This window comes from Glycine max, chromosome 2, assembly GCF_000004515.6.
Source record: "Glycine max cultivar Williams 82 chromosome 2, Glycine_max_v4.0, whole genome shotgun sequence".
Classification (NCBI taxonomy): Eukaryota; Viridiplantae; Streptophyta; class Magnoliopsida; order Fabales; family Fabaceae; genus Glycine; species Glycine max.
The window spans coordinates 884,939-908,673 of NC_016089.4; the positions used below are offsets into that span (position 1 = coordinate 884,939).

The 23,735-nt window shown below is 34.4% G+C and overlaps 4 protein-coding genes across 8 annotated transcripts; 3 read left to right on the forward strand and 1 right to left on the reverse strand.

Moving 5' to 3' along the window:
- The first annotated feature begins 731 nt into the window (after positions 1-731).
- Positions 732-2,762, forward strand: LOC100790188 (peroxidase 5). 2 transcript variants are annotated; one of them, XM_006574462.4, is made up of 3 exons: positions 732-1,195; positions 1,494-1,625; positions 1,719-2,762. In XM_006574462.4, exons 1-3 carry the CDS (start codon positions 1,088-1,090, stop codon positions 2,472-2,474), a joined length of 996 nt encoding a protein of 331 aa, XP_006574525.1. In that variant the 5' UTR covers positions 732-1,087; the 3' UTR covers positions 2,475-2,762. The 2 variants fall into 2 exon arrangements, with proteins under 2 accessions (XP_006574525.1, XP_025980253.1); XM_026124468.2 differs by lacking the exon at positions 732-1,195 and having other exon boundaries at positions 1,203-1,625.
- A 1,041-nt stretch (positions 2,763-3,803) lies between these two features.
- LOC100790710 (uncharacterized) lies at positions 3,804-8,044 on the forward strand. 2 transcript variants are annotated; one of them, XM_026124471.2, is made up of 8 exons: positions 4,022-4,156; positions 4,392-4,455; positions 4,533-4,632; positions 5,185-5,280; positions 5,381-5,433; positions 6,921-6,969; positions 7,452-7,499; positions 7,773-8,044. In XM_026124471.2, exons 3-8 carry the CDS (start codon positions 4,540-4,542, stop codon positions 7,848-7,850), a joined length of 417 nt encoding a protein of 138 aa, XP_025980256.1. In that variant the 5' UTR covers positions 4,022-4,156; positions 4,392-4,455; positions 4,533-4,539; the 3' UTR covers positions 7,851-8,044. The 2 variants fall into 2 exon arrangements, with proteins under 2 accessions (XP_006574526.1, XP_025980256.1); XM_006574463.4 differs by lacking the exon at positions 4,392-4,455 and having other exon boundaries at positions 3,804-4,156.
- A 176-nt stretch (positions 8,045-8,220) lies between these two features.
- Positions 8,221-10,929, reverse strand: LOC100785388 (probable protein phosphatase 2C 49). Its single transcript, XM_003518604.4, has 4 exons — positions 10,568-10,929; positions 9,710-9,907; positions 9,397-9,632; positions 8,221-9,064 (listed from the first exon to the last, which is right to left on the reverse strand). The coding sequence occupies exons 1-4, from the start codon at positions 10,745-10,747 to the stop codon at positions 8,488-8,490; spliced, it is 1,191 nt and encodes a 396-aa protein (XP_003518652.1). The 5' UTR covers positions 10,748-10,929; the 3' UTR covers positions 8,221-8,487.
- Positions 10,930-18,266: 7,337 nt separating this feature from the next.
- LOC100788046 (glycogen synthase kinase-3 homolog MsK-2) lies at positions 18,267-22,620 on the forward strand. 3 transcript variants are annotated; one of them, XM_003518609.5, is made up of 13 exons: positions 18,267-18,502; positions 19,115-19,347; positions 19,478-19,570; positions 19,680-19,739; positions 19,842-20,114; positions 20,233-20,307; positions 20,645-20,701; positions 20,801-20,941; positions 21,027-21,077; positions 21,311-21,406; positions 21,486-21,569; positions 21,949-22,051; positions 22,143-22,620. In XM_003518609.5, the coding sequence occupies exons 2-13, from the start codon at positions 19,234-19,236 to the stop codon at positions 22,223-22,225; spliced, it is 1,230 nt and encodes a 409-aa protein (XP_003518657.1). In that variant the 5' UTR covers positions 18,267-18,502; positions 19,115-19,233; the 3' UTR covers positions 22,226-22,620. The 3 variants fall into 3 exon arrangements, with proteins under 3 accessions (XP_003518657.1, XP_014619626.1, XP_014619622.1); XM_014764140.3 differs by having other exon boundaries at positions 18,282-18,829; XM_014764136.3 differs by lacking the exon at positions 18,267-18,502 and adding an exon at positions 18,520-18,650.
- The last annotated feature ends 1,115 nt before the right edge of the window (positions 22,621-23,735 follow it).

Genomic DNA, 23,735 nt, shown 5'->3' on the forward strand with positions numbered 1-23,735 from the left:
ACTCTACTGGCAAGACTTGGACTATTTTCTTGCATTACTATCTAACATTGTAACATTCAACAAGCTCTTCTATGCATCCAGGCCAAGCCTAGCCAACTCAAGTACAAGAAAAGACAAGCGAAACTACTGCACATATCCCACATATATACATGTTTGTAATTCCTTAACAATTTTGTCAAGACATATCACCAAATATAGTGGATCCATCTTCATCAAAATCAAGAACAATGCAACAAGTTTGGTTGAGCATTGCATTTAATGAGTCAATCTTAAATATATTTTTTTTATTCTGATTAGAAATCAAGTATGTCTCCTAATCCATTTGGTCAAACTTAAATAGTTGACAAATAGTTTAATTCATTTATATTGTTATTGTTTATTTCTAATTGGTTAAGGATATAATTTATTTTATAGTGATAGTCATTAAAATTAAAGTCTTAAACTAATATATGTAAGAGATATCAGAGCCAAGGATTAAAAATGAAGAAATTTCTTGAAGATAATTAAATTAACTATTAAAAGGCTATTTCAGTGATGATAATATTTGCATAATTGATTTCAGAACAATACACGCAAGCATACAAGTCAAAGGGGCAATCCAACTGAATTATCAATCATTTTCTTAAGTTGAATAACTCAAGCATATGAAACTTACATTTCAACACTAATGATAAATATAAGTTAAAATTAACTTTTAATTTATACCTCCAAGGTACAAATGCACGAGTGTGTATTTTGAGGTCAACCGAGTGATATTAAGGAAGAAGGTCTTAGTTTTTATAGTATTTTTTTTTTCTTGTGGCATTATCAATTACATATATTAAGTATTAAGAGTGACTTTTCTCTTCTTGTGACAAAACGAAATGTCCTAATTAAATTTTTCTAAAAGAAATAGTCTTTGCCATTACCAGGTCCAGCCGTCCAGGTTATCAAACTATATCAAAATGCCATATGCAGTTATTGCAGCCATCAAAGAATAGAAAAGTTCTCCGTAAGCTCAAGTGGCTATTGCATTGCTGTTAATAGTCATCATCCAAATACTTACGAAATAGAATGAGACATAAAGAGAGGTGGATACAGTAATAGTATGAACACAAGCATGCATGATGGGCCAGAAGAAGAGTTCAAAAGCAGATTGCTTCAACCACCATCAAATGCTGCAGGATACAGCCACACACACGTTTTGGTTTCAAAAGTAAGACCTACTCTCACCTCCTGAATTCACAATTCTCAACCTATATATATATATAATTCACCAAGCTCAAATTCTCTCAACCTCCACCTCCACTTCAAACATACTTGCACATATATCACTCCCTTCTCTCTTCTCCCACTACTTGTTGTCATTGAAGGCTGAAACACACAACACATCTAGTACTACTGTGCACTGCAATCATAAATTACATACACACAACAATATAATGGTTCTACACATGCATGTAATGCTCTGTTGCTTTGTTCTAATTGTCTCATCTGCCTCCGCATCTTTGAAGGTGGATTTCTACAAAACTACGTGTCCATCTGCGGAGGCAATAGTGAGAAGAGCTGTAAACAAAGCTGTTTCTCTCAACCCGGGCATCGCTGCTGGTTTGATCAGAATGCACTTTCATGATTGTTTTGTCAGGGTAATTAACTACTTCATCTTAATATAGTCATGTATAGTGCAAATCCATTTCTGAAGTTGATGCTTAATTAATTATATTGCTATATATATGCAGGGTTGTGATGGTTCTGTACTATTAGAATCCACAGCGGGTAACCCATCAGAGAGAGAGCACCCTGCCAACAACCCAAGCTTGCGTGGCTTCGAAGTGATCGATGAGGCCAAGGCCCAAATAGAGGCAGAGTGTCCTCACACTGTGTCCTGTTCTGACATTCTTGCTTTTGCTGCTAGAGACAGCACCAACAGAGTCGGAGGCATAAACTATGTAGTACCAGCTGGACGCAGAGATGGTCGTGTCTCTATCAGAGACGAAGCGTCACAACTGCCTCGTCCAACATTCAACACACAACAACTCATTAGTAACTTTGAACAAAAAGGGTTGTCTGCAGATGAAATGGTGACACTGTCTGGAGCACATTCTATTGGTGTCTCGCACTGTTCCTCCTTCTCCGACCGCTTGTACTCTTTCAATGCCACGTTTCCTCAAGACCCTTCTATGGATCCCAAGTTTGCTACGTCGTTGAAAACCAAGTGTCTGCCTCGGAGTGATAACACAGTGGTGCTTGATGCTTCCACGCCTAACCGTTTGGACAACAACTACTACGCACTGCTAAAGAACCAGCGTGGTTTGTTGACCTCAGATCAGACGTTGTTGACCAGCCCCTCAACGAGACCAATGGTTCTAACCAATGCTAAACATGGTTCAAAATGGGCACGTAAGTTTGCTAAGGCAATGGTGCATATGGGTTCCATCCAAGTGCTAACTGGCTCACAAGGCGAGATCAGGACCCGCTGTAGCGTCGTTAATTAATTAACTCTGCACCTGCTTCATTGATTCCTTCTCCCAAAACTCACCGGCTATTGTTTGGTTAAGTTGTTCATACCTGCAAATTAATAAGTACTTTTCTTTCTTCTCGTATATCCTTTTTGTTTTGCCACAAAATATGATCGCTTCATTCTTTTATTTGTTTTCCTTTGGGATGTAATCATTCTTTTGTTCTCTCACCTTTGTATTCTAGTCTTCTTGGCCAATTCAATTCAATTGTATATTTGTCACGACACGACCAGTCAAATAAAACGTGGTACTCTGTTTGAGTTATATTGTATTCTTTAGAAGTTGTCTGCTTACAGATTTGGCTTTTGGTCGCTGATTGATGATTTACTTAATTGACCTCTTCATTTGTCTTGAAAAAAAAAAGGTGAAAAATGTGTCTATACAAAATGATTCGAATTATTAAAATAAAATGCTAAGATTAAAGGTCCGTTACGTAAAACAATACAAAATCTAACATTGATAAGTTGTTGGCTTTCATTTGTTTCTATAGATAGGGATGGAGCTGCGTTCTATCCCCATCCTTATTAATAAGTTAATTATAAAAATAATACTATTTTCAAAAAATTAACCAATCTAGACATATAGCACTTTAGTGTTACTTTGTTTCCAGTTTCTTCTTCTTCTTTTTTTCTAAAAAAAAGTTTAATCAAAATCCTGCATGTTATCATTTCATGTTATTGAGATTTGGGACTATACTGTCGTTTAGGATTTTAGCAACTTGCTGCCTGATGAAAAAGTTGCGATTATATGTATTCAATCTTTTGTTTAGCAGGTCTTGCTACGGTTTACTCTGAATTTTCAATGAGAATATGATTGAAAAGCAAAACTATGAAAATGAACATCATGCTCTGATATGAAATTTCTTTTTTTCATTGTCAAACTTGCATGATCTCATAATTTTAATGACTACCACTATTAAAAAAAAAAACTTATACCCTCGACTAATTAGAAATAAACAATAACAATGTAAATGAATTAAATTATTTGTAAACTATTCAAGTTTGACCCAATAGATTAGGGGTATCGTAGTTTTTTTTTTATCGGGGACAAAAAAAGTTATATGTTAGTGGATATATATATATATATATATATATATATATATATATATATATATATAATAGTTAGTATATAAAAATAATCATATATTTGTAAAAATAATATTCTTGAAAAAAAAACGTTAAATTTGTGTATCTATCTTGTTTCAAGGCTCATAAGTTTGAACAGTTGATGAATTAAATTTGGTTTGGGCCGCTGCGTGCATTGGAAAAGCCCAAGATTGCATTTAAGTATTCACCAAGAAAACAAAACATAATTAAGTGGGATCCATCAGCGTCACAGCAACATTGGAACATGAACGTGCGATGCTGATTCTTGTATGACAAATCCTCACGAAGAGAGAGAGAGAGCTGTGTCTGAATTCTGAAAAATTAAACCATGTCTATTACAACAACACAAGCTTTGACCCCCTTGTCGTCATCACGTAAAAGTAGAAGTAGAACCACATTTGGCGCCAATTCCACCTCCACAAGCTTCCCCGCTACTCCACTCTCCTCCAATCTCCTCCTCTTCAAGCTCAGTCACACTTCTTCCAAACGAACCTCAACCACCTTCCATGCCTTCAAGCGCTTTTCCCCCGTCATGGAGTGGCAGGATTGCACGTATCTATCTCCCTTTCTATTTTACATATTACTATTACCGATTAATTTTTCATATCTATCATCTACTCATTTTTTGTTTCTTTCATTATAAATTTACTATTCATATCTCAGCTACTATAAATACGATTTAGTGACAATTTTACATTTTCCATGATTTCACATTTCTATAGTAAGGCATGATTGGATGAGTGCTTTAGAAACCATCTTCCACTCGTAATGGTATTTTTTTTATCAGGCAAGGTGTTGGTTAGGTCATAGGTGGTCTTGCAATTTCGTTCATTTTAGAATTAGACGACGAGGTTGTTTCCAATTCCTATCAGTTTTTACTTTTTTGTTTTCCCCACTTTCAATAAGAAAATAATATTTCCAATTTCAGGGTTAAGATGGAGATTGATGTGCCCATCTCTGTAGCCTATACTTGTTATTCTGATCGCGAAGCCATCCCAAACTGGATGCCCTTTATTTCTTCTGTTAAGGTGTGTGCTTGCTTTCCTTCTCACCCTCTATTCTAAAGATCAATTTTCTTAATTACCGAAATTGAGTCTTGTGAGGGAGTGGGGTAAATGAAGTCCCTTAGTTGTTTACATTGCTTATAACACGTACTTATGTTTTTCTTAGCATCATAAAATATCTGGGTATATTTTGGGACCTAATAAATTTCAAGGGATAGAATCTATCCGTCAAGCTATTTCAAGCAAGCGAGCAGAATACACCTTTAGGCACTTTGAAGTGAAGTAATTTAGTAAATTTAGTATTCAAGGCACAATCTTTCCTGCGTTTGCTCTGGCCTGTCATAATCAGTAATGATTGTCTGCTAAGTGTAACACAAAAGATATGGTTTTTGCTTGTTTTTCTTTGTTAAGTCAAACATTTAGCTTGTATTTTGAAACCTAAGATCCCCTGCCTTGTTGCTAAGGGAGGATAACATGACATTAGGATCACCATCTAGGCATTCTTGCTTTGGATCCAAATGATTTTTTTTTCCTCTTGCATTTTGATTTTATGCAAATGTTGGGTTTGTTTCACAGATATTGCCAGACAAACCTGACCTGTCACGATGGTCCTTGAAGTATAAGGCATTTGGTCGTGATATTGAATTCTCTTGGCTTGCTCGTAATATGCAGGAAAAGATCCCCAACCTAATACTATACTTTTTTTTTTCTCAATAAATTCTCTTTAGTTACAATTGGTATTTGTTATTCATATTATATCACCTTCTTGCAGCCCATTCCAAATCAGAAAATCCACTGGCGATCTATGGAAGGTCTTCAAAACAGGTAAGTTACAAGGACATTTTCTAAGTGAATATCATGTTATTGATTAACTTTTTTTGTGGAAATTTTGGTAGTTCAACATTGTGTGAAGATATTTGAGATGTATGACAGCAAAGAAAAGTTCAGATGCACGTTTCTTTGTTGACTATCCTTTATATCGCATTTTAGAATTTAAACTCCTAGAGCCTGACCTGAAACTTGTGGCCATCCAAGCTATATATACTGCATAGTATTATGTAATTTATGGGAATAAAAAGACCCATCAACCTTTATAGCAGTGAAACTTTCTATTTAGTTATTAGGTTAAATTTTTCCACCTTTCCTTTATTTGTGTCACGTATTGTATGTTTCTACATTATGATATTAGATAAATCTATGCCTGTGCAGTGTGCACTGGCAGTGAACTCTAGGAATGTGAAATGAAATGCTTCTAGCGTGATTAAAGAATTCCTAGTTGTATCTTGTTCAAACTATCTTATTGTGGAAAATATATTTGTTGCATAAACCATGGTTAGCACTTGACAGGAACCTAGAGGGTTGTGGTTTAGTCTGATTTTATTCATTTTCAAGAAAGCTTTCATAGAAACAGCCTATGTGATGAGAATCAAGGGCTGGGATCACCAAACCTGATTGTTAGCTTTTTTGGGGTGGGTGAAATTCAAGTGCTTGTGGGATCAAAGGTTCTAAGCCTTCTTGGGTTCACATCACTATGCCAGAGCTAGGGTTGTTCAGAAAGTATTATTGAACCAAATTGAACCATGAAACAAACTAATCTGTAAGTTAAAAAAAAATCAAACTAAAGAAACAGTTCCGTTTGGTTCACGCAAACTTTTTTCTAGTTTGGTTTGGTATGAGCAGTACAGTTTTCCAGTTCGATTCGGTTTTCTCCCCGGAGGTAATGAGCTTTTCTTTTAATGAGCTTTTTCCCAGCTCAGTTCAATCCAGAGCACAAGAACAATTCAGTTCAGTAATCCTATAAACTAGTTCAGTTTGAATTTTAGAATACAGTGCACCAAACCAAAAAAACAGTTTGGTATTGATTTTAAATTCAACTCAGTTTTCTGTGCTAATCCAAACCATGAACAGGCCTGGCCAGAGCCTAGCTCCTTAGAGCAAATATTCTCAATGACAAATCCAAGATTCATGACATCCCTTCTCCCATGCACCTCGGCCCCCTAATTACCCTCTTGCATCATGTGAATCATTCCTCCAAAATGCTAACCATTTCCACCTAAGCTAACTAACTCAACCCAGAACCACACTTATTCCTTCTTGAACAAGCTTTCCATATTGTGGGCCCTTTTTGTTACTGATCCATTATCACATCCTTTTTTGCTTTCACACTTGAACCACAGGTTTCATCAGCAATTGTCTTAGATTAATGTGTCATTAAAACAAAATTAAATGTTATGGCTACTAAAGAGACTGTTGCATGGATACATTGTTCAGTATTTTTAAGACTTTTGATTGCTTGGTTTCTCATGTGACAGAGGTGCTGTGCGATTCTATCCAAAAGGTCCTTCATCATGTGTAGTAGAAGTAAGGTCCTTTATACAATTTTTTGCATGTTTTACCCCTATCATATTCATATTTATAAGCATTTGATCTTTCTTGGATAATTTTTATCTACCAATGTTGCGTATATGCGTAGATGGGTATCTGCGGAGTTTCATACTTTGATCCCATGCTTCAATTTTTTGAAAAAAATCGGGCAAACCTATATAGATTGTAATTCTCACAAAGCGGTGCTTGTCAAACTAGCTGCATGTTCCTAATAGTAATGATCCAACTAATCGCCTAGTCCTATCAGTCCAGTGCACAACTAGGTGGTGCACCACATGTATGCATCCTATGTAATAATTTTTCTTATTGGTCCCATTTACATTTTTTTCCACGCTTTTAACTTCTAACAACCAATTAGGAGAACTTACAAAGTGATAATATATAGTGCTTTTTTGTCCATTTTTCTACCTCAGTGGCCCTTAGTCAAGCGCTAACTACTGCATTTTTGTCCCTTACAGCTGACAGTCTCATATGAGGTTCCTCAACTTTTAGCTCCAGTGGCATCGGTGAGTATAATCTGACACGGAAAAAAAAAAGTTTTTAACAGCTTAAGTTGACAAAAACCGTGAAAGAATCTCCAATTTTCATTTAGTGCTAGCAAAATTTAGGGGATAGGAAAAAAGTAAGCCAAATGGGTAAAACGTTTTCCTAGTTTATTCGTTTTTCTTGGCTCTCACTCGGTTATAATAGATGCTGTATGTGAATATTCATATTCTCACCTTTGATACCGCTTTAGAACCTTTTCTCATGTTTTTCCCCTTTCATGATATAATTTGCAGGCACTGCAACCTTTCCTTGAAGGTTTACTTACACGTGGTTTGGAAAGATTTGCTACATTCGCCAAAAGCTACACCTAAATTTTATTATGATTGTCCTGATTTTTATAGCAGGGCTACATTTCTAAAAGTGAACATACCTGATTATTTTCATGGAGATTTCATTTTCTCCAAACATTGATTGAATTACTGTTAATTAATCATGTATAACTCTGGTGGATGATCTTAATGTAAAATAAACGCATCCGACATAATGTTAAAGGTCTCTTCTTAAACCCGCAATCCCAAATTCGTAACCCTGCTTTGAGCACGTCAGAAATGTTTGGATTTAGATCCTAGCAAGTAAAATTTGCCAAACCATCTCGAAACTGAAGCTCCAGTGAGTCCCATGCGGAGTCTATTGGTACATGTCTAAAAATGAGTATGAGGATATGTAATTGCTAACAGATAATGGAATAGAAACTAAGAGATTCCATTTATTGACACACAAGAATCTTGACATGAATGTGGCAATCATAGCAAAAATTGACCTTAGTACAAAATAATAATGTAACGACAATACATATTTACACCACCATCCTCCAGCCCGGGATATGTACATCAACCGACCACGTAAAAAAATGATGGCTGCTTTTTCCAATGTCTAAACTGAAGCAGCCAAAAACAGTGGTATAATCTCAACAACACATTATTTGATGAACCGTGTTTGTACATACATTCAGTTGCTAGCACTGCCTTCCAACAAGCTCCTCAAGCTACAAAGAGCCTCTGCAGAGAGGCTACAGCATCTCAACTTCCGTTGGCGAGGAGGGGATGGCTCTGGCTCCACGTGGTCAAGGGAAGAGAAACATACAATGATCACCGTGAGATTGTCGAATGTGTTCAGGCGTAATGCTTCCATAACCAGGTCCCTGGCACATTTCTCTGGGTCATCATGCCGCCTCAGGCCTTTGCGAACAAGGCTAACAGCATGCTGACTTGACATCACATCCCAGATGCCGTCGCATCCTATGATGAGGAATTCATCATCATCTGTTAGAGCCACTTGCCGGAACTCCGGCTCTGCAATCAAAGGTGAGGGAGCACCCTTAGGTAACTTCATGTCCCAGTCCCCCAGTGCTCGAGTAACTGATAAAACCCCATTGAGATAACCATCTTCTATGTAGCCACCCAATTCTTCAACTCGCCTCCTCTCTGATGGATAAATAGGCCTGTGATCTTGAGACATGTCAATGGCCTCTCCTTTGCGACAGAGAACTGCTCTGCAGTCGCCAGCATTGGCCACCATTAGAAGCCTGAAAGAAGTATATTAGAAATCAGCAAAGCAAATATAGAAAGCAAGTCATACCTCCTTACAAGATAACAGTTATGCTTACATTAGAGACTAAAAAGTGCAGAATCTGCCCCAGTATTTGCGGGTTCAAGAAATATGAATTATAATACAGAAGCAACAAAAATCTTAAACTAATGATAAAGAACACCCCAATCATGCACGAGAAACTGGATTTGATTAAATGAAACTGCACATATTACATCAAGCGTAAAGTAGATAAATGTAAGCTAGTAAGCTGCTAAAAGTGTGCAAATAAAGGAAAACCAAGAATGTGAAGTATGAATATGGACATACTTTCCAAATATCAAAGCAGTAAGGGCCGTGGTGCCTGATGAACTATTCACACTGCAATCATCGGCCAAAGCTGAATCAGCCAAAAGAAATGTCTTTCTGAGGGAATCCTCTACCTCTTCCAAAAATACGTTATCAACTTCTGATGTCCGTGGGAAATTGACATCCTCAAAGAAGAACTTTGTCACGTTTTTCCTTATATAAGCTGCAGCTTCAGGTCCTCCATGACCATCAAACACCTGGGAGATTTGCCAAATCTCAGTTAAATTTACAATATGACTAAACAAAATCAAGAGACAGGTGAAAAGTTTATTACCCCATAAAAGGCACTTGGTTGGGGAAAGTTGTATAGTGATCCCAGATGAGACGACAAATCATCTATCCTTATATGTTCATCTTCCATGTATCTCCGTGGCCCAATGTCAGCAAAACTACCAGAACGGATGCAAGGGATAGACTGCAGAACCGCAGATTCAAGAGCAGCATCTGAGATCCTGTCTGCAGACTTAACATCCTACACAATGATAATTAAATGCAAATCAGCAAAACAAGAATCAGCATATTGAAGGACTAGATGTACTATTTTGCATAACTTGTTCATCACATAGAAACAATGATGCTCCAAACCACACACTCACAATTTCGAAAATATTGCAAAATTAGGAACACCTCCTAGAAGGATTTGATCTGCAACACATGTTGACGAGCAACAATGTTACCCTTATAGATACTAACTACCAAAAAATCCATCCCACACACACATCTATCTCCTTCAAGAAAATCAATTTCGAATCAACACAGATAGATTCCCTTATTGTTTCCAACAAACAATTGGGATCATCATAAATAAGCCGTTAAACTAAACACGTGTTTCTAAATTGAACAAGCAACACAAGGAAGTAAGTAACCTAAACAAAATCAACAGAATTCAGGTATCTTCACCTAAGCTCAACATACACGCTGACCCATGATCCAAAAGTTTTAATTTTTTTTTTCTTTTTTTGTAGGGACGTTGATCCCAGAAAGAGAAATCAAGAAATTCACATGATTGAACGAGCGAATAGAAAGAATTAAGAAACCCATCATGCTTATGACCATCTGTGCCATCCAACAACAGAAACACACAAAATCACAAGAAAAATGAAAAAAAAGGGGTCTTCTTCAAAAAACTGACTTCTTGTGAAGTGAGTAACTCGGCGGAGACCGACTCAGTGGCACGAACTCGGTCAAAACACGGAGGCGAATTAGCATCTGCGTCTCCGATCTGGTGAACATCGCTTCCCTTATTTGGAAAATGCTTCACATCCAACACACCCACGTTTTGTTGACACGCAACCTCTGCTTCAGCTACCATGTTTCTATGCTCAAATATTCTCTCACGAAAACTGATCCAAATCCAACGTTGTACAGAGCTGAAAACTGTTGTGGTATTTTCCAAAAATATTTGATTGATGATGTTTAACTGTGTTGAGATTTCTGGGGAATTTTCTCGCGGTTTCTGTTGGAATTGGTGATCAAAAACTTCTGCCACGACGGGGTTGAAATGCCATATAAGAGGCTCCGGTGGGGAACTGGCGGCTGCCGGTAAACTCGTTGGGGCTACGGACACGTGGAGTTTCGGGGACCGCGGGAGCCTTTGGCTCGCACGCGTTGAGGCTTGGCTTCACGGGCACGTGACCTTTGAAGTGTTTGGGGAGTTGGGTGGGTGAAAGGACGGGAAGGCCCTTGCAGGTGTAAGCTGTCAGGTTTGACTTTATGGGTTGGTTACAGGTTGTTGAGGGGTAGGATGGGAAGTTCAGGTAGCGCCGACCGAGTAATATAACTGTCTTCTTGTGTTCATACGTGCTGACGCGTTTGTCACCCCCAACATACATTGGTGATGTATGACATCATGGCTTTGCCCACTCTTCTGAGACAATAAGAAAATAAAATGACTTTTAATTAACAGAAAAGTAATAAATGAATAAATTCCCCAGATAGAACAAATTTACAATGATTTTATTTTCTTTAAAAACTTGTATAAGTTAAATATATATATATATATATATATATATATATATTAATAAGTCTATAGAAAATTTTATTCAAGCATAATCTTTATAGTTTATATATTAGATTTTGATTATGGAAAAATTGGATGAAAAGTTAAGTAAAAGTTTTTTTCTTACCAAAGTTTAAGTACAAGTTTAAAAACTAATTTTTAGGTGAAATATATTAATTTAAAGTTGTTAAATTGACTTATTAAATTAAAAATATTTGCAAAAGTAATTATTGAACTAAAATGTAAAATTTATAAAATAGAAAGTAGATAAAATTAAATATAGCGGAAAATCCAAGATTAAGAAGAAAAAACAAGGAGTAGAAGAAGAATTGTAAAATTTAATTATTTATATGACTTAAAATGTATAAAGGATTGAAAAGTAAATCAAACGAGTGCGTTTGTTTTATGAATTGAAAATATATTTCCGTAAGTGTGAACTTGAGAATCTAATATTATTGTGTTTGTTATGAGTTATAAAAAATTATTTTTGAGTATTCTTCACTCTCTCTAGAAAGTGGTTAAAGCATTCATGAGTATTCTTCGTTTTAGGTTAATTATTATAAATTCTTAAAAATATTTTTAAGAATGTTAAAATCTAATTAAACATATTTTAAATTGTTCTTTAGAATAATATTCTTTAGTTGTGATATTGATAATTACTAATAATTATCTTTTGACTTAGAATTCGTAAATCTTAACTTGTCGCTAAATTTCTTTTCTTCAACACTTCGTCGCTTTTTTTTTCATCAGAATTGACTTTCTGATCTCAAGTTCAACATCGAATTGATTTTTCTCAGAATTTTCATTATTTTTTCACTAGGACTTTAATCAATTCCAAACTTCAAATATCACGAACTTTCGACAAATCAAAATTTGACTAACCTCAAAGTGATGCTTCTATTACTTAAAAAATTCTAAGTTGATATCAACACTTATGTTTTGTGTTTTTTTTCTCTGTTTTGTTGTATAATTTTTTTCCACAAAATTTATGTAGTAATACAATTTATCTTTGTCTTTTTACTAGTTACTACTATAACAGTTGAGAAATTAAAGCGTGTTGAATCAAAACAGCTATTTCCACTTTCCACCGCTTTTTACTTTTTGTCCTACCACGAGATCATAGTAATTAAAATTGGATGATTGGGTTAAGGTGTAAGACAAGAAATGTAACCGAATCAATTTGATCTAGCTTTGATGAAACTTGGTGATTCAGCCTGTGTTGGTCCGATTTGATCCAATTGGAAAGTTTTTTTTTTTTTTTCCTTCGATTTCTATAAAATGTTAAATTATTAATAATTTATTATTAAATGACATATAATATGTGTTTATAATATTCTTTTATATTGAAAAATAATATATAATAATTAATTATTATCATGTCGTTCACATATAATAATATTTATGTGTTTTTATATATCTTTACTAAATTTATTTATTATCATCTAATAAATTTTATATTTAATTCTAGAAAATGAGAGTCTCTTTAATTATTTAATAATAATACCCATAAAATAATTTAAAGTAATACATTATCATATAATATTTATAGGATCGTGACAATAAATTTAATTTTGGAAAATAAAAATATACATTTATCATATTTTATTAGATATGTTATATATAATTAATATTTTAATATATATGGAATGAATTGGATCAATGATTCACCAGTTAAACTTTAATCCGTTAATCCAGTATTTCAATCACATTGATGGCCCGCTGGTTTTCATAAACCTGCATGAGATTGTCATTTTTGTCCTGAAAATCTGGTAGTAGGATAGCTGGGTAATTAGCGTTGGGCATGGTAGTACATCCCATAAAGTCTTAAAATTGCTATACCAAATGCAGATAAAAAAAAAAAAAGGTGTTTGCAGTGATCTTAGCTTGACAGCATGCCACATCCACATCAATATGAGGAAGCTCAATAATTATATCCTTTCCTCAATTAGGAAGACAATGGTTCCTTTCAAGCCACGAGCTAGTTACCTGTCTGCCACCATTCATTATAGAAAGTTGTGGTATGGTAATTGGCAAGAAATCAAAGCAAATGAATCAAGAATTCATGATGCTACACCCAATTTCATTAGAAAAAAAGTTTTTGTAAAAAAAATAGTATTTGGAAAAAGTAGGTTTGGTGACCCAACTTGCTAACCCACAATCTTATGTTTATAGATACTTGTTTATGCTTTTAATTGGTTGATTAAATTAATAAGATTTTAGTGCCTAGTGCCCTCAACTTCGAGAAATTTTAAAGTAATTTAAAAATGCTATTCTGAACGGCTAAGATTTGGCTTAGAATTTATTAAGTATGAAGTTGTAAATTGGGTATATTATGTGCAACAGTTTTATCGGGCACAGAGTGCACATAAAAGAGTTATCTGATATATTTGAACTAATGAATTAAAACACACTCACAAAAAACTCAACAAAAAAATAATGTATTAATAGTTTTTATGTACTTGTACCCTCGGTCTTTTAGTTAGATTTTAAGTAAAATTAATATTAAATTACTTGATATTAAAATATTTATGCTTTAAAATATCACTTCATAATTATTTGAAAATAATAAACTTTTAGTAAGCAGATAATAAAATTGATTACACCAATCATATGACAATACAATCATATCATGATGAATATGGTGTGACGTAAATAACTGTCCCTTAAATACATAGTCAAAAAATTTATTCCCATGTTGGTGTATATAATAGAATATGTTGAAAAAGATTAATCTTTAAAATGAATATTAGTATTTTTGAAATTTTAATTCTTAACTCTAAACTGAAAGATACCTTGAGTTAAAAAAAAAAAATGCAATCATCTCATGAACCCACTCCCATCATTTTGATGATCCCATGCATGAGACACGGAAAAAAAAAATGCACTCAAAGATAGCCTAAGGATAACCTTTGAAAAGCTGAATATCTGAAAGTAATAATTTCATATTACAATAACCAGCGAGAATCAAAGACTCCTTATTATCACTGTTGTTGTTATTATTATTTTATGGTTAATAGAGGCTCTTTAATTTATTCGATTATTTTCGCAGCAAAGTGGCTAACACAAGTTTCATCGAGAGTCGCCAAACACACAATTTACACTCACTAATATTATGTTTTAAAAATCCAAATAAAACTAGCAGAATACAAGGTCTTGAACTTAACAAATCCATTTTTTTTTAGGGAACACTTTTTTATCCCTTCTTGGGTGTCATTCTTAGTGTTTTGCTGATTATTTGTGTTTGTAGTTTATCTCAGGCGAAACGTAACCCTCAAACTCAACACATTTATATATTCAAATTAAAAGGAATACAATAATCGACTATATGAATTAATTTTAAAATTAAACACCACCTATATCAATTCATTTACTTGTTGGTGGTCCATAATAGTTTTCTCTTACATTCCCTCTCACATCTTTGTTGTTTCCTTTTTCATATAAATAAATACTAGTAAGATATATGCATGAATTGTTCTACACATCAGGAACGGGAAAGGATTGAGGTGCAGTGGGTCATGTAAGAGAGACAGAGAACTCAAGTGGGTAATATTCCTGCTTTCCCAAATATCTTCGAACAATTTTAGGTGGTGGCTAGCAATTGGTCAGTATGGTTATCTTTATTCTCTTAAAGTATTTTTCATAACAGGTGGCAAAGGAAGTGCTCATTTAATTGTTTTCTAAATTAGTGATGAGTGCTATAGAAAAAAGTTTAAATACATTGTTAGGTATATGTATAAAGAATATAATCGATCAACTTTTAACTTAAATTATTTGAGTGCATTTGAATAAACAACTATCAAGGCTAAATTGTGTTTATTATATAATATTAGTTATGTATAAATTGTTTTTATAATAGAAAATAAATTATTTTCATATGAATTATAATCTGTTTTCATAAATTGTCACGTAAGCTTATTTAAATAAAATAAAAATACTTTATAAATATATTAAAAGTTATCTTATAAATTTCTTTTTGACAAAATCTTTATAAGTTTATTTTTAATTATTTTCATAAATGTTTCTTTCCTTTTTCTAGGGATTATACCGTTCTTCTTTTTTTGTGCTCATTTTTTTTGGCAATAACATATGTTAGAAGAAGAGACATGTGATATACCAATGAGGGGATACCAATGAGGGGATTGTTATTAATACTATCACAATTGTTATAGACATTATCCATGTGGGTGTAATTTTGTTTTATCTCAAAATTACCCCTTGGATAGAAATACAATGAAATTGTGTTTCTATTTCATATATGAGAGGTGAAAAAAAATAAAAATATGTTTTCGTTTATATTTTTGTTACATAATGGGGGATGCAAAAATAAAACATCAAAAACACAATTCATATATACAATGTTATCAATGAAATCATATTTTCGTTCATCCCGCTCCTTTCCTAAATTTCCCCTCTCCTTGCTCCTCCTCCCTTCACCTCATATGCTCCCTCTCCTTTGTCCCATATTCACACACACACAAAATAAGAAACCAATGCAAAACAACAATGGCTATGAGGCATAGATCTAGCCGGCACGCGGAGGGAGACGAGGCATAGATGTAGCCGATGGAATCGTGAAGGGAGCCAGATCTGTGACCCTCAAGCCATGACGGTGGAAGATAGGGCAGCACACATGATGGTGTATATAGGTGGGGTCGTACCGTTGTGGTGGTGGACGAGGGTGGGGGATTGAGAAGTCTGAGAGGAAGGGAAATGGTGAGGAATTTGGTGATTGAGCAAAAGAGGAATTTCCTAAGGATTGATAATACCAATAACAATATTGGTAGTGGAAATAGTGGTTCCGCTCGAATGAATATTGCTGTGTGTTTATGACCCAAAGGGGTGATGCCCCTCTTTAGAATTTTAAAAAGTTCTTATGGCCCAAAATGAGTATAGCAGAAATCAATGTTGGGTCATCCACATAAGCTACACACGCGCGCACACATAATGCTAGCTATAACTAAGTTGACATGGGCCAAACCTTTTAAATAAGCTATTGCAGTGATAACTCACAAATTTCTCCCAAGTTCAGCCATGAAAGATACAACTTGATATCAAAAAATTAATCTCTAAACTAGCCACAATTTCTTTCATAAAATACTGAACTCAAAAGAAATAACCATAACTCTTTAGCTTCTACCACACTGCTTGATGCGTCCAAATGATCAAAGTGAATTACCACTAAACAAAGCCGCAAACTACAAATGTCCACACATTGAACTGTTATTCAATGTTTTTGGCTTGCATGCCTCGTAGTGAAACTGTGTTAGCAAAGTCATTGGAGATAGTCATCATCCGCGAAAACAAGTGGGCCAAGTGCCCAAGTTTGTCAATACTTTTAGCATTGGAGATTTAAAGGACGAGCATGAATGGGGTAAAAGAATATGTTTCCCACCTCTACAAATAGTTGTGTCTCATATGATAAAAATAATAATTTCACTGTTGAAGCATGCTTATCCAAATCCTCGGGGTAGGAGCAATATATACCATTCCCATCAACCAATGATTAATTTGATAATTAGCTTTGTCCCCTAACTTGTAGAAGCCATGGGGCATGGTACCTTGGTTACTTCAATTATGTTAAATAAATAAATGAAATTCCATTATATATATGAACCAATTATTGAAGCATATTATAATGTACAAATCCGGAGTTGGTCTACGATTATAAATGACAATGTTATATAAAGCTCGAAATCCATAGAACCTAAGTTATTTTTCATCTTGTCAACACAGTGAAAGATATAACAAACTATTTATAGGGTCAAGGAATGAAAGACATAATGCAAAGAGAAAAAGTAAAAGATCAAACAAGCAAGGTGTCCAATCGCATGGAGCCTTGAACTATGACCAACGTTTAAAATTGATTTGATGATAAAGCCTTGAATCTGATTAGTCTTTGCACAATTGGAGCTGCCTTGGGTAACCAAAATGTGGTGCAACTTGGTCAAACCAAAACACCCTTTATTTATTCAGAAAAGTAAGTTTTCATTGGAAACTAATTAGATTTAGGAGCCTTCGATGCCTGAAAATAACCGACTTGTGAAATGTGAGAATTTTCTAAAATGAGACAGAGACACGATGTCAAAGGGAGAAACAAAACTTATTATTTAAATTTTTATTGAATAAAATTATGAATTTACAATTATTGAATAGGTTAACATTTAATTAAAGGTGATCTCGTAAAAATAAAAGACTTTTTTTTTTGCATCCGACTAAAAATGAATGATACTAATATGTACACAAAAGAGAACACTTTAACAATTTTCTCTCCATGTTTTTTATGACTGTTTTTTTGTAACTAACAAGAGTACAAAACGATATTCAAAAAATAAAAAAAATGGATACAAAACTTGACACAGTTTGTATCAAAATGGTTGAAAAAATCAGGGTTAGACCATTAATATTAAGTTGATTTTCTACGACTTAAAGGCGAACAAGTCATACCTAAGTCTTCGACTCATTACACATATAATAAATGATTTGCACATGACAGTATTTAATTTAACCGTAAAGTTTGGGTATTAGATGGTCATAAATTAAAACTGGCCTTTAAAATAATGCTAATGAATAATGTCAAAGTGGAGTAGCTTGACGTCGTCGTCAGATTAAACTTTTTTATTTATTATTATCATTTGATCTCTTTATTTGTCTTATATTTAATGCTATTGTTTTTGACGGACAAGCAAATTTGACATTTAGATTTTTTCAAACAAATTAATACTTTATCCACATTAATTAATGCTTTGGTGGATAATTTTCCAACAAAGAAAATAGAACAGTAATTTTTGTTGAACGGTCAAAAGAGAAGAGAGAGAGAAAGAAAGGAAAGGAAAAAAAAAAAAAAAAGAAGGAGAGAGAGAGAGAAGCTTGTGTGGTGTCGACTGTGAGATAAGAACCAGACACCACTAGACAAAAACATCGTCAATGATTTGCATTTGTCGATTATTTTCATTTCTTCTTCCTCTCTCTTCGTTCTCGCTCTCTTATTCCTTTCTCTCTTGTCTTCTCTCCGAATCCACGTCCTAGATCTGTTGTTCTCTTCCCACAGTTCTCACTGAATCAGGATCCGTGAGTGTCTCTTATTATTTACTCTCCTTTTTACGATTATTTTCATAATTGCTCCATGTTCTCTTTCTGTGACCTAATTCAGCTCATGTTTGATCTGCACATGGCATCTACATCCTCTGGTTCTTTTGGCTGCTTATTTAATAATTAGGTTGTAATCATTGCACAAAAAATTTCTACGCTGAGAAATTCTAAGCTTTGCATATTATCATTGGATTCCGATTTGTTTTGTTTCCATCATGTTTCTCTGACAACTACCTCTGCATTGCATTGCATTGCTGTTCTACTTTCACGCCGGTTGCCACATACCACACGCTAGAAATTGATTAGGTACCGTACTTGGTTGTTTTGGTCTTCTTCTGTGCTTGGTACTAAAATCATTAAAGAAAACACATTGTATTTGTATTTACTATTTAGTCTTGGATAATTCCTCTCCTTAAACGAGGAAAAAAAACAATTGTTTGCAGTTTTTATGTTATTTTTATTTTATTGCTTTGCAATTTCTGACAAGTGATGAATGGTAATGAACTAATGATGGTAGTTTTTTAATCTGGCTTCATGGTAATGAACTAACAATATTCATCTTTGGGGATGAATCCTTAATTCTACATGCAGATTTTGATACCAAGTTGCTGTTTAGAGATCTGTTTCCTTCTAGACAACGGTCTGTGGTATCTGTTATTTTAGTTGAATCGAAGCTGCAACAAAATCTTCCTGATCTTTGCTTTGAGGTTATGGCATCGGCGGGTGTAGCACCTGCTTCTGGGGTAAGAGATGTGAATGCAAGTTCTGTTGCTGTTGAAAGGTTGCCTGATGAGATGAATGGCATGAAAATTAGGGATGAAAGGGTAAAGTTAAAATGTCTATTTTATCTTGGTCTGTTTGCCTTTCACTTTGCATCACGCCTTCACCCATTTGAGCAACTTCCTGATAAATATGTAGTATACTTATGTAGTAACCTGTTAAAACAAAATGCAGGAAATGGAAGCAACTGTGGTAGATGGAAATGGGACTGAAACAGGACATATAATTGTTACTACCATTGGTGGTAAAAATGGCCAGCCAAAGCAGGTCTGTTTGTGATATCTTATATTTGTTACCTGGACAATCAATTTGTCTGTTTGCATTTGCATGGTTACTTATGCATGGTTATTGCGATGCAACATTTTCATGATTGCAGACAATAAGCTACATGGCTGAGCGAGTTGTTGGAAATGGATCATTTGGTGTAGTTTTCCAGGTTAGCCCCTTGTATATTATTTAGTGTGCATCTTTTAATTGTATGGTAGTGATGCTTTGCAGTATATTGATGTTTACTTTGTCTTTTGCCTTTATTATGTAGGCAAAGTGCTTGGAGACAGGGGAAACTGTGGCTATAAAGAAGGTTCTTCAAGACAAGAGGTACAAGAACCGGGAATTGCAAACCATGCGTCTTCTGGATCACCCCAATGTTGTAACTTTGAAGCATTGCTTCTTTTCAACAACTGAAAAAGACGAGCTTTATCTTAATTTGGTACTTGAGTATGTTCCTGAGACTGTCCACCGAGTTATCAGGCATTACAACAAAATGAATCAAAGAATGCCTTTGATATACGTGAAACTCTATTTTTACCAGGTATATTTCTATGTAATATATTAAAATTAATTTTTTTTCTTTCTTGTAAGTTTTACTATTAAGGCAATTGTCTATATCACTTTGTTGTTTCTCATTTCTTCTATTTCTTATTTTTTAGATATGTAGAGCACTAGCTTATATTCACAACTGCATTGGAGTGTCTCACAGGGACATAAAACCTCAAAATTTACTGGTACGTTCACATGAAAGCTTGTTCCTTTAGTTTCTCTAGCTTTCTGTAATGATCTGCATTTTGCATCTTAAATCAGCGTATGAGGTAGAGCTATAGTGTGTTTGGAACAGCTTCAGGGCAAGAGAAATCAATTAACTTTTCATGGTGAAGCTGAAAAAACAAATAGTTGCTTTTACTTTTTCTATTTTTCATGATATCACCATGATTTTGTGGGGTAGAATTGATTTCATGTGTTATCCAAACACTACTAGTTTGCTTCTGTATGTATTTTCCCCTTTTGTAAAACTAATATACTTTCATATATGATGAATCTCTTTTGGATATTTCCTGATGACAGGTCAATCCTCACACTCACCAGCTAAAGATTTGTGACTTTGGGAGTGCAAAAGTCTTGGTATGTTTATTCTCAACCTGGCATTTTTATTATCTGTTTTTAACTTTCTATCTGAATTCTGATGTGTTACCATGAATAAATTTTGCACTTATTTGACAGGTCAAAGGCGAACCAAACATATCTTATATCTGTTCTAGGTACTATAGAGCACCTGAGCTTATATTTGGTGCAACTGAGTACACCACGGCCATTGATATCTGGTCAGCCGGTTGTGTACTTGGTGAACTATTGCTTGGCCAGGTATCTTGCTTTTAAGTATGTTTGATTCTGCTATTTAGAATTCACATCTGTGCAAGAATTAATAATGAATTTCTGTTGTTGTTAGCCTCTATTCCCTGGTGAGAGTGGAGTAGATCAGCTTGTTGAAATTATCAAGGTAAGATAAATTCTAAAGATTTATAGTTTGCTCTGTAAAATCCAGGCATTTCATGGCTGTTTTGTGTCCTTGCATTGAATGATCTGCACATGAGTTTATTGTGATTGCATTTTCTTGTAACTAGTTTGTAGACATCCATAATAATAGTCCCCTTGTTTTATTTTTCCCTTTTGCCTCATTCAGTGCCGTGTTATCTTTGAGTACTTGTAAAGAGATTTGGGATTCACATGCAGGTTTTAGGAACCCCGACAAGGGAAGAAATCAAGTGTATGAATCCTAATTACACCGAGTTCAAATTTCCACAAATTAAAGCTCATCCATGGCATAAGGTATTGTAATGTTATATTTGCCTGTCCATTTATGTGATATTTCATTGTGATATTCATATATATGAACCTTCATTATCAGATATTTCACAAGCGTTTACCTCCTGAGGCTGTGGATCTCGTCTCAAGGCTACTGCAATACTCTCCAAATCTTCGATGCACAGCTGTGAGTATATAGTTGTATTAAGATACATGGAAGCTTTAAAGACACTTGAAATCTTGTTGTTGAATACATTAAACTGTCATGTTCATGATCATTTTATGTCTGCTGTTCATGGTATAATCTTTGTATTATATGCAAATGCTGTACTTTCATAGTTTGTGTTATTACAAAATGCATGTGATTTTATCAATAATTTTTACCTCAAAATTTTTTCTTCTCTTTCTTGACATGCCTGCATAATATGCATCTAATGCAAATGTAATACTGGGGCAAGACCTGGAAAGTTCTCTTTCCTGACTGAATTTTTATAAATAATATTGTTATAATTATTTCCAATTGAAAATTATATTAAGCTATATTGTTTGTTCCTGGTGCTATGCAGCTGGAGGCCTTGGCTCACCCATTCTTTGATGAACTGCGTGATCCAAATACTCGCCTACCAAATGGGCGTTACCTTCCCCCACTCTTTAACTTCAGAGCCAATGGTAAGAACTAATTCTCTGATGAATATTATGTTCTTGTATCCTTTTATTTAATTGCTTGTGTAATGCTGATGTTGCCGGTGTTCTGACACAGAGCTTAAAGGAGTGCCTCCAGAGATGCTGGTGAAACTGATTCCATCTCATGCAAGAAAGCAGTGTGCCTTGTTTGCGTCATAGTGTTGCCTCGTGTAAATATTATCTACTCCGCCTGTAGAAATGTATGTAGTCTGTTCCAAGTTGTTAATAGTTTCTCCCACCCCGTGTCCTTTGTTCTGTTAATTTGTCCCCCTCACCTGAAGAAGAAAAAGAAAAACCCCACCTTCCAATTTGATATATTTCTTGTTGCCTTAAGAAAGCTGTTTGAGAAGAAGCTTCAACTTGATTTAATTGGTTTCCTCATCTTCAAAATTTTAACAGATTGCATTAAGTATTAATATTAATTAGAAGGACCGTTGTATACTCAAGTAGTATACTTGAACACTAGTACGATGTAATCCGGGAGGGGATGTTTTTAAAGCTTGTTTGTCTGCTCCGGCCTCTCCTTAATTATGAGAAATTTTACTTTGGATGGTTATCTTGCTTTCAAGGATTTGTTGTTTTTCATATTCCCATATTATTCAATGTTATGGTGTAACTTGCGGACTCTAATGCTCAATGTTGGTGGGGGGGTTGGTAGGAGAACGGAAAGGAGTAGGGTTACTACCTACTAAGGTGCGAATATACGTTGATAACTTTGTTGGTTTATACCATCTCAATTTTGGTTTACTTTGAAAACTTTTTAAGTTTATTTCAGACTTTTAACTTTTTAAGAAAAGCTCCATCGATAAATATACGTTGTTAATTTACTTTGTATAGATGTTGATAGTATACATACAGCCTATCTTTAAAGGGTAATGGCTGAACAGTTAAGCGTTCAAACAATTTTTTTTTTGACAAAAGCGTGTAACCATTTAAATCACGCAAAAAAAGAGGCAGCATAATTTGACCGAATAAATCGTTATACGTTAAAGTATGATTTCTACCTATCTTTTAAACAACAATGCTTGAAGAAGCAAAAAGTGGCTTCAATAAACATTTACTTCTAAGCATGCGTATACACGCAAAGCTTGACCGAGCAAATTGAAATAATCAATTTGGGCAACTGAAAATTCACTTGGACGAAATTTTCTCCTTATGTCCTCTAAAAGATTTTTAAATGATATTAAAATAAAGACTTAAATTAATGTCTGGTAAATATATAGAATATCAAATGGATAATTTAGTCTAAATTCTGTGACATGCAAGCAAATTTTATCTCGTTGAATACAATCCTCTACAATAGCAAAATACTCTCGTTGGAGGTAATAAATCCAATTTTTTTTTATAAAGGAACATGCATGTTATGTTAAAGTCAAGTTTAATGCAAACATGCAATACTTTGATCCCAAAACTTCCTTACTTGAAGGGTTCGTCTTTTCTATTAGACTTTCCTTATAAACTTAAGTAGCAATAATTGATGCTTAAATTGATAGTAGATGGATTCAGCTCCTTTATGGAGTGGAATAAGGAGCAGTGTACTCTTGGGAGATTTTATCAAATATTGTGGATGGGTGGAGCCCTATAAAGGAGAAAATGCTACTATCGAGTCAATGCTGTGAAGTTGAAGTGGATATCAACTCTTTAGAAAGTTATTGTTATTATGTTGTAT

Coding starts and splice junctions, on each gene's coding strand:
- LOC100790710 (XM_006574463.4), top strand. CDS start 3,933: ATGTCTATTACAACAACACAAGCTTTGACCCCCTTGTCGTCATCACGT. Junction 5,281..5,380: donor GGCTTGCTCGTAATATGCAG/GAAAAGATCCCC, acceptor ACCTTCTTGCAG/CCCATTCCAAATCAGAAAAT. Junction 7,500..7,772: donor TTTTAGCTCCAGTGGCATCG/GTGAGTATAATC, acceptor TATAATTTGCAG/GCACTGCAACCTTTCCTTGA.
- LOC100788046 (XM_003518609.5), top strand. CDS start 19,234: ATGGCATCGGCGGGTGTAGCACCTGCTTCTGGGGTAAGAGATGTGAAT. Junction 19,571..19,679: donor AAAATGGCCAGCCAAAGCAG/GTCTGTTTGTGA, acceptor TCATGATTGCAG/ACAATAAGCTACATGGCTGA. Junction 22,052..22,142: donor CTTTAACTTCAGAGCCAATG/GTAAGAACTAAT, acceptor GTTCTGACACAG/AGCTTAAAGGAGTGCCTCCA.
- LOC100785388 (XM_003518604.4), bottom strand. CDS start 10,747: ATGGTAGCTGAAGCAGAGGTTGCGTGTCAACAAAACGTGGGTGTGTTG. Junction 9,908..10,567: donor AGTTACTCACTTCACAAGAA/GTCAGTTTTTTG, acceptor ATCATTGTGTAG/GATGTTAAGTCTGCAGACAG. Junction 9,065..9,396: donor ACTGCTTTGATATTTGGAAA/GTATGTCCATAT, acceptor TACTTCTTTCAG/GCTTCTAATGGTGGCCAATG.
- LOC100790188 (XM_006574462.4), top strand. CDS start 1,088: ATGAACACAAGCATGCATGATGGGCCAGAAGAAGAGTTCAAAAGCAGA. Junction 1,196..1,493: donor CACACGTTTTGGTTTCAAAA/GTAAGACCTACT, acceptor GCATCTTTGAAG/GTGGATTTCTACAAAACTAC. Junction 1,626..1,718: donor TTCATGATTGTTTTGTCAGG/GTAATTAACTAC, acceptor ATATATATGCAG/GGTTGTGATGGTTCTGTACT.